Source organism: Poromitra crassiceps (assembly GCF_964638095.1).
Source record: "Poromitra crassiceps genome assembly, chromosome: 13".
In the NCBI taxonomy this organism is placed as follows: domain Eukaryota; kingdom Metazoa; phylum Chordata; class Actinopteri; order Beryciformes; family Melamphaidae; genus Poromitra; species Poromitra crassiceps.
The window spans coordinates 28,564,153-28,573,858 of NC_139644.1; the positions used below are offsets into that span (position 1 = coordinate 28,564,153).

The 9,706-nt window shown below is 42.7% G+C and overlaps 1 protein-coding gene across 5 annotated transcripts in view; it reads left to right on the forward strand.

Annotated features, from left to right (window-relative positions):
* Positions 1–9,504, forward strand: part of il12rb2l (interleukin 12 receptor, beta 2a, like) — a 13,978-nt gene extending 4,474 nt beyond the window's left edge. For 3 of the 5 annotated variants that reach the window (XM_083649033.1, XM_083649035.1, XM_083649036.1), the window contains 13 exons: positions 341–500; positions 790–953; positions 2,120–2,259; positions 3,870–4,014; positions 4,861–4,937; positions 5,044–5,281; positions 5,827–6,021; positions 6,276–6,380; positions 6,497–6,628; positions 7,168–7,317; positions 7,816–7,873; positions 8,149–8,239; positions 8,570–9,504. In XM_083649033.1, coding sequence (XP_083505159.1) covers positions 341–500; positions 790–953; positions 2,120–2,259; positions 3,870–4,014; positions 4,861–4,937; positions 5,044–5,281; positions 5,827–6,021; positions 6,276–6,380; positions 6,497–6,628; positions 7,168–7,317; positions 7,816–7,873; positions 8,149–8,239; positions 8,570–8,938 — 2,024 coding nt within the window. In that variant the 3' untranslated portion in view covers positions 8,939–9,504. Of the gene's footprint in view, positions 1–337; positions 501–789; positions 954–2,119; positions 2,260–3,869; positions 4,015–4,860; positions 4,938–5,043; positions 5,282–5,826; positions 6,022–6,275; positions 6,381–6,496; positions 6,629–7,167; positions 7,318–7,815; positions 7,874–8,148; positions 8,240–8,569 lie in introns of all 5 variants that reach the window. The other 2 variants (XM_083649032.1, XM_083649034.1) reach the window with 1 other exon arrangement.
* The last annotated feature ends 202 nt before the right edge of the window (positions 9,505–9,706 follow it).

Consider the following 9,706-nt stretch of genomic DNA (forward strand, 5'->3'; position numbering starts at 1 on the left):
CTTAAAAACTGAGGCCGGGCTGCGCCATGTTCATTCATTTTTCCATACCCATGTATTCCTATTCACTGTCATGGTTAGGCAAGGACAGGTTGTCAGTGACTGTCATTTTTGTGTGTCCCAAAACTCTTATGGGTAGATTCAATTTCTAAATCCTGTTTTGAATGGTATAGAAGTCCCTGTGTGCTTTATTGGGAAGTCCTGCATTGGTAAGTTCAGTTTTCCTGAACCCCAGTGCCAGTTTGCAAAAGCTGATGGGATTGTCTCTCATGTCAGAACCAAACGTCTGTTGAAATTCTATTAACAGGCAATCGCCTTTCTGTCTCTGTCTTTGTTTCAGCAGGTCCTCTCACTCCCCCCTCTCCTCCTGAGTGCCATATCCCTTATGAGGACCATGACAGGACGTCTCCCTTCTTCAGAAGTATCCACTGTGTCTGGGAGACAGGGCTTGACCCTCAGACCGCCACCACCTACACACTGCACTGGGAGACAGACGACAGCGAGTATGCAAACCCAGCCAGTGTCTGTGTGTTAGTCATATTATAATTTAAAGTTATGATAATAATAATAATAATTTTATCATTTTTATCTCTCCACCCCACGATCTGGATATGATTAAATAACCATCTAATTGATCCATAATGATGCTCGATCTTGTTTCTCAGCTGATGAAAACAGGAGCTCTTTAGTCTCCTGTTTGACTTGAAGCTGTTCTGTGCTTTCAGCAGCATAACTGTAGATGTCTCTCTCTCTCTCCCTCCTTCTCACCTCTCTCCTCTCCCTCTCCTCTAGTGGGCAGATCACTAGTGGGCAGATCACTGGGACCAGTGTGAGATGGTTGATCCCTCGTAAGCAGTACTGCAGCCACTGTGATGTACTGCGTATTTGGGTCCAGGCTGAGAACCAGTATGGTTTTACCAAATCTCTGGAGACTTCTTTTAACACAGCCAACATCAGTGAGTCAATCCTGGACATCCCTTTTCATGACAATGACAGCTTAAAGCTGAAAGTTGTTCCTACCTGTATAACCACTGATGTTCTATGAAAACGTACATGTGCGCATGCTCTAAAAATGTACGTCATTTGCGCCAAAGGGCATACATTGATAAGAACTGAAGGTAATGCCTTGGTCCACCGATTATTCCACTGCAGCCCAATCACTGAAGCACTGTTCTCTCTGTGTGTCTTTTCTCACTTTGGTAAACTCTTTGTCTGTGCCCAGACCGGAAACACCGACGCAAGTAGCCGCCATGACAGTCTCCCCGCATCAATAAAAACATTATTTTAGAGCCACAATATTGTTATAAATATCAACAACTAGCCAACATATATCAACGCTGGTGGGCTTTATGGAAAGAGCGAACTGGTTGACTTGACAGTTATATCAAACTGGTAATTCAGTGGCGTTGTTGTTAGCCTGGGTAAACCCAGCCTCCACGTGACCTGCTCTCAGACCTGCTCTCAGTCACTGCTGTAGTGACTGAGAGCAGGTCTGAGAGCAGGTCACGTGGAGGCTGGGTTTACCCAGGCTAGCGTTTTGTTGCCACATAATTAACGTAGCTCACAGAGCTAACAGCTAGCTAATGCCACAGGCTAACGCCAGCTAAATATACAGTAACTCATACTGTAATGTATTATCTGAATATCATATACGACGTAAGTCGTTGACAACCATAATGTCTGACGTCATCACCCGTTTTTACCAACAGCTTATTTTTAGGCCTTTGAGCCTTTATTTGTCAACAAAATACACTGAGAGGAACACTGTGGCTAATCAACAGAGCAGGAAAAACACAGCAAGCTATGAAATATCTTAAAAATGACAAAATATGCTGGAGGGGGGCTTTAATCACTCACTGTCCCTGCCTTGTATTTCACACATTTGTATAAGCCCTTCATTAACTCACATCACAACTGAATTGATATGGTAAAAGTACTATACAAACCCAGCTGTTTCATTATTATCATTATTATATTAGTAGTATTAGCACTTGAAGCCTTTTTGAAACCCAGATTCACGATGATTTACCTATATCTACAGGGAAAAGGAGGAAGAATACTAACGTGATTTATCTCTGATCTCTCTCTGTCACTCATTTTGTTTGGGTGTCTGTCCCTGTAGTGCCACCCCCTCCCACTGTGACACGCAGCACTCAGGAGCCACTGGTGATTTATTGGGAGTCACGGTGTCATCTGCATGCATCTGCTGAGTGGGAATGTGACGTCCGATACCGGGCCGGGGCAGACCAAGGCTGGCTGAAGGTGAGAGAGGACCTTGGCTTTGGTTTAGAAGTTTTCTCTCGATGTTATATTGTACTATTGGGTTTGATTGACATGGGTTTATGAAGTCTGATGACAATACTAGTATAGATAGCTGATATTGTGTGCCAATAATCAATATCCTTAAATCATGGTCAAATTCTTTGGTAGGGTCAAAATGTTTCAGAAGCATGAGGCAGTGAAACCTTCATTGAAACCCATGATGATAATAATAATAACAGTAATAATACATGTATACTTGTGTAGAATCACAATTCAGTTCAACAGCTTCCCAGGCAACTAGTGTAGTATTGATTAATTTATCATAACTATGTAATTAAACAAACTGCATCATATCCCTCATATTGGAGGTGGTTGATATCCAGTATTTAATAGAAGGCCAATAGACCTTATTTGAATGACATAACTCACATACGGGCACGCCCACCTCCGCCATATTGTTGACATTCCGCAGCGCGCTGTTTAAAAGTGACTGATAGCTGTCATAGCTTAGGACGCTAGCCAACGTTACTTACCGTACTAGCCTATTTAATGCAATTTTTACTGCGTCAGGAGCTATTTCACAACAGCGATAGTGTGCTGTGTAATATACCCGGCTGTAGTAATAGCACCAATAAAAGCCTGGGTGTTAGCTACTGTCCACAAACGTGAAGGGAAAGAGACTAGAGGCTAACGTTAGTAGCAAACATTTGGCTCATGCAAGCAAGTGTCAGATCATATCAAACAAACATTTAACGTTAAGGTTATTTACCTTTGGTGTCACGACAATGTTTGATGATGATGATGATGTCGGTGGCACAAAAGTAAAAATGTCAGACCAATTGCCACAGATGAAATAGTTATAGGACTCAAGGGATTTGAAAGCCTTCAGCTCCTGAGACGTCTATGCCAATACTGTATTCACAAGGTAGTTATAAATGTCCGGTACGTTATACCTGGAAATATAATGAGTTATATTTACTCTAAGTCAGTTTTTTATAGGGGTCCGCACCTCTGACCAAACTTATTTTTTCATCACTTCTCTTTGACGAAGCCATAACTGTTGCTATACGCTCGGCCAGATTACGTTGCGACTGCGGTTTGTCAACAATATGGCGCCGTCCGGGGTTATCGAATAAGGCCTATACCGGCCTTTGCTTATATATTGACAAACCATCAGTCTAACTGTACTATATTGTAACATAAAGGCCTAAAACACTGACCATTATGTGTGTATTTGTTTGGGGTGCCATATAATCTCTGTTGGGGTGAACAGTGAACACTACAATGGCATGTCACAGTAAAAAAAAAAAAAGAATCAGTCTGTAAATCATTACTTAATGCAGTGGTTCTCAAATGGGGGTCCGGGGACCCCCAGGGGTCCTTGAGGGGGCAGCAATCGTTTGATCACATTCTCTAATGGTGGATTCTTACATTGGATATGAGTGAAGTGTAAACTCTTTCACATGTGGAGTCATGCTATAACATGAACCCTTGATACAGAATTGCCTTGTGGATGAAAACAGTTAATAATCTCACAACAGTACATTGCTGATTGCTGTTGTTGTTGTCAAATGACTGAAATGTCACACCTTTTGTTTTTTGTTTTACAGGAAGAGAGTGGACGCGGCTCCTATACGTTAGACAGTCCCCAGCCCTACACATGCTACCACTTCCAAGTCCGCTGTTCCTGTGAAAATATCAAAGACTTGATGAGCGATTGGAGTGCTGTCTACAAAGTGCGGAGTGCAGAAGCAGGTGAGTCCTCACTGGCCATGTAGCCTGTGAGTTTGGCATGAGTGAAATCTCAGAGTGGAGGGTTGGCAAGCTGTGTGCAGTTTCTTCTGCACAATCAAGCAGAATTTTTACTTGAATTAAAAAGCATTTAGTTGACGTGTGACTACGTTCTTTACTCCATGATCTTAGTTTGACTGTTTATTTTCTAAGGCACGGTCACAAACTAGTTTGCTGCCCAACTCAACAGCTTCTTCTCTCTACTGACTGAAACAAGCTTGATGACATTTCTCTGCTAAAACTATGAAACAGTGACAGCAATTAAGGCAATTAAGATTACACATGAAGCATTTAGAATATAGCTTACACTGACGGTAACGATAAGTAACAGTAATGAATTTCTTTACAAAGAAATATATAAAATCTAAAATCTAATCTAGTTGTATTATAAAATGGCTCTCATTTTGTATTACTGCTACGTATTACTGCTACTAGGTTCTGATTCTTTGAGGAGCCATTAGCTAACAGAAGGTCAGGTCCAGTGAAAGCAAGGCCATGATTTACAGCTTTTACAGTTTAATATCTCGCTCTCATTCTCTCTCTTCTCTATCTCCATGATCTTCCACCCCCACTATCTGGAGATGATTAGACAATTATCAAACTGATCCATAATGAAGGATTCTCGTCCACTGTTGTCTGATCCAGATCCTGCAGACCTCACCTTGTGTGCGACTGACAAATGCTAACAGATCTGCAGGTCATGAAAACAGGAGCTCGTTAGTCTCCTGTTTGCATACTGTAACTGTAGATCTCTCTCCTCTCTCTCTCTCTCTCTGTCTCTCTCTCTCTCTCTCTCTCTCTCTGTCTCAGCCCCTGTTGGTGAGCTGGATGTATGGCGGGACTGTGGACTCTCCTCTAGCAACTCTGAGTGTGTCCTGACATGGAAGGTATGTAGACGAATGGCCCAAACTGATTTCTCCTGCATTCAGAACATCATGCACTTCATGCAGACCCATCCCCGTCCTATCCACTCCTTCTCCTTGTCTCACGCAGACGCTGCCCACATTTCAGGCTCGTGGCCGCATTCTGGGATATGAAGTCAGCCTGTTTTACGCTAACGGTTCCGCGGCCCTGCTGAACGTGTCTGCAGCCGAGCCGAGTGGCCAGTTGGTTTGTGATGAGATGCGATGCCACCTCACTTCCTCTCTGAAGGGCGCATCAGCAGTGAACGTATCGGCCTACGGCGCACATGGTGCCACATCGCCCTCTCGTCTAGCTATGCCAACGGCAGGTATTGACCAGGGCCATTGTCAAAGCTTTGGAGTATGTAATACTGATTAAAATAGCGGGGTATAGTTATTTTTTGATAGCGTAATATAAAATGTACAGAGCTCTCTTTCTGGAAAATGCTGCTGCTGTGACTGTATTTGTATATTTTAGTGTTCATTCATAACCATGCCTAGATAGTGAAAGTCACTCCATAGATACAGTCGGTCTGTGTGGGAACGCCCACAAAATGTTACTACGGCTGGCGCGCGAGTGGGGTAAAACCCCCCATATATCTCAATGGGCTGACTCACCACGGTGCTGCGGCACTACAGGATTGGGAGTTCTAGTGCAGGTACATAGACGTCTGTTCAGATGTGCGTTTACTGCGGTGGTTGAATTACCGATCCTGTCTGTCTGGGCTGGGCTAGCAGCTAAATGCTAACTATGCTGAATGGGGAGAACGGGGGCATTTACCCCAGCCTGATCACGCCCCCAGCCAGCTACCCCAGCGTCTATGACGAGACATCGACTGTATCTACCGTATTCTTTCCTTTTGCTCCTGCTAAGGTAAAAAGAATGACGAGCAAGCCGTTCATCTCAAGATGGATTCAGAGAGCCTCCGTGCGTCCTGGGATCTGCCCTCTCAACCCTCTGACGACCTGAAGGAATATGTGCTGCTATACAAGCAGGCTGGACGTCCTCCAGTCCAGGGATTCGATTGGGTCAGAGTGAACAAAAGCCAAAGAACAGGAACTCTGAAAGGTGTGTCTAATGTCAGTGTCCAAGTAAACAAGATAACCTCAGTTTCTTAAAACCACCAGAAAATGTTAAAGAATTTGAATAAAGTGTCACTTTGTGCCAATGGCAATACAGTATTGGTGTTCTTTATGTTAGCTTTAGGAGTGAGTTCAGAAATACTGACCAAGTCGTCCAAATTGCTTTCAGGGTAGACTTTTCCTCTGCTGCTGCCTCGATTTTCAGAATGGCAGTTTTACTGTCTTTGTCTCCATCTACAGGTCAATTTGAGAACTACACTGCCTACCATGTGTCATTGTTTGCAGTATCCCACAACAGTAATATCCGCCACCTTTCATCTGTGATTGGATATTCCCGTCAAGGAAGTATGTATTTCTGCATTGAGGCATTGTCCTTTGGCGACAGTCTCAGAAACTATATTCCTTTTTGTCTGTATGTGCAGATTTGAGCATAAACTGAGTATCCTCTTATCACTTCTCAGTCTCCTCTGCAGTGCCTTCATTTACGGTGGATAATATCCAAGCCACCCATGTCACCTTGTTTTGGAAGCCTGTTCCACTGCTACAGAGGAAAGGGGTGATTCTGTACTACCAAATAGGAGTAGACCAACAAGGTACAGCACAACAATATATGACAATAATAATGATATTAAACATAGGAATGGCAAGTGATTTAGGAAAGAAAGTGCACAGTCAGTTGTCATCGGTATAAAGCTAAAGGCCTCATCACAATAAATCTTACAACGCAATTGTTTCAAATGTTACAATCCCAGCCAGGGACCATATCAAAGTTGTTGTTTTTACTTGTAATTCCATCAAAGAAATCAATACATTAGTATGCATGTATAAAACAAAAGATAGAGACAGAATAGAATTGTACGGGCCAGCAGAGATGAGTGCAGGCAGTTTTGAAAGAAATCATTAATAATAGGTTACAATTAGCTGTGTTTTGGTGTGTGTGTGTGTGTGTGTGTGTGTGTGTGTGTGTGTGTGTGTATGTGTGTGTGTGTGTGTGTGTGTGTGTGTGTGTGTGTGTGTGTGTGTGTGTGTGTGTGTGTGTGTGTGTGTGTGTGTGTGTGTATGTATGTGTGTGTGAGCTAATATTTTAGATGACTTAACCTGATTGTTCTTACAACCTATTTTTCTCTCCTAGTGAACAATGTGAGTGTGTCCAATATGAGCTTCGTGCTGGAGCACCTCAGTCCGGGTCAGGCGTATGAGGTGTGGATGAGGGCCGTGACCGAGGGAGGCCCTGGAGCCAACGCCACCGTCAAGTTCACCACAAACTACCAGGGCGCCTTTGGTACTGCAGCACATCTCAACCATTTGTTGGTCCTATTTAATATGATGAACTTATGATAAGATGTGTGATGAAAAGTCCCAAGTGTTTCTGAGGAGTCTATTTTGATAAGTCTGAGAAGGAATCAATCACGTTGGATGATTGGTATAGATCCATCATTAATCATTAGGTAAATCTCTCTGTCTTTCTATCTAATGGTTGGTCTCACTGAACCCTCCATGACCTCCCACACCACTGTCTGGATATGATTAAACAACAATCTGCATTGATCCATAATGAAGCATGTTGTTCCTGTTTTCTGATCCAGATCTTGCAGACCTCAACTTGCGTGCGACTGACAAATGCTAACAGATCTGCATGTCAGTGAAAACAGAAACTCTTTGGTCTCCTGTTTGACACTTGAAGCTGTTCCCTCTTTGCAGCAGTATAACTGGAGAAATCTCCCTCTCTCTCTCTCTCTCTCTCTCTCTCTCTCTCTCTCTCTTTCTGTCTCCCTCACAGGTAAAATGCCACTGTTGGTTTTATTCATCATGGTACCGGTATTCTGTATTTTAATCAGGTGAGAGAATGGTCTTGCACAACAGCTTGTGTTTTTCACTCGTGTTTTGTTTCTCATGCTCTTTTCTCCTAACTGTCTGATTTATAGGTCTGACTCAGCACAAAATGTTTGCCATAATCCTTTCTTAACAGCAGAAAGTATTATACAGTACAACACCAGACTTTCAGGCTCAACTGCTTTCTGTCCATACAATTTCTGGTTCAATAAAGCAATCTGTGTTGTAATATATTCTTAACCAATGAAGAATCTCTGACATGTTATCTTCTTGACCGTAGTTTGGCAACAAACATTGTGTGTCGGCCTTGGTGCTATGAGAAAGTGCCGGATCCCAGCAACAGCCACATTTTCAGACACATGAAGCATCAGGTGAGAGAGAAAGAGATGGACTGACTGACTGACTGACTGACTGACTGACTGACTGACTAATAGGGCCCTTTGTCTTCACTGGATCCTCTATCTAATCTCAGAATAGGGATTCCCACTGAATGTTGCTCCCCAATAATGGGTTTATTTTACTATTGTGGATCAAATCGATTCCACTGACAACTGCTTGTTCAATTTACACTCACACATCTGCCAGTCTAACCTTATGTGCATAATAGTCCAAGTGAAAGCTAGTTCTGGGTTTTTGAGATTCATGTGCAGAATAGCATGAGTTTATTATCCATAACCAAACTGTGTGTGTCGACCCTGTAGTTCAACGACATCTGCGTTCCCGTTGTTGAGTCGCCTCTCAAGATCTCCGAATTGGAGGTTGTGGAAAGGAAGTCCCAGGCTTTCCAGTCCATCCCAGAGAAAACCTCTCGCCCCGATGGACAAGTGGTGGGAGACGAGTGCTCCCAGACGGACAGAGAGGGTGAGCAGAGGGAGGATCCCGTCAGAGAGGAGGAGCGGGAAATGACAGAGGGGAGGCGCAGATATGGACGAGAGGATTACAGCAAAATGATTGACTCGGATGAGGAGAGGGACAGTGAGGAGTCTTTGAGCTCCTCGGAAGAAGAAGAGTTCATTTCAGGTTATGAAAGGCACTTCATGCCCACTCCCATGGAAATACTGGAAGTTTGACCATATCCCACCTCTCATCTGTACATATTAATGTCAAAATGTGTTTTGTTTTATATTTTTGTAAAATGCGTGGAGAAAAAAGATGTGGAACTTTGTCTTATGTCTGTCTGCAGTCATTTTAAATGTTGATGCAACAATAACTGTATAGACCGACTCTAGAGAGTTGGGGTTGAAAATAAGCTATCAATGTTTTTTTGTTTCTTTCCTTATTGGGCATTAAGTCAGAAATCAGGAGGTGCATTCCCCATGGGCCAACCAACAACATGGAGGTATAAAGAAACCAAATCAACAAAATCAACACAAATGTATGAAATGTTTTGAAATATTAAATCAAAAGCTGTATTCAAACTTGTAAAAGGTAACACAACACACATGCACACGAAATCAACCCAGGAATTATTTGTCATTGCCATTTGTATCTGAATAGTCATAGATTTGCTCTTTTTTTTGGCTAAGCACCCTTCGTTGAAGACAAGTGTTATGGTAGCCTACTTGTTTGTGTTTTGGTTCATGGCTTACAAGTAGATTAAAGGGTGTGAAGCTCCACATCATGCTTTATTAGCTACATCCACAATAAGACATTTGCAAATAAATTAAAAGTTCTGTCATTTATTTGGGCTGCCAACTTTTGACTTCAACTTAGAGTGAGATTTGCTCTCAAGGCTGTTGGGGGCGGGGGACACACACAACACCTATTTTTGTTCATAATAAAATTAGCATTGTGGTAAATTGACCCCACTTTACCTCTCCATATAGAAAAAACATCAC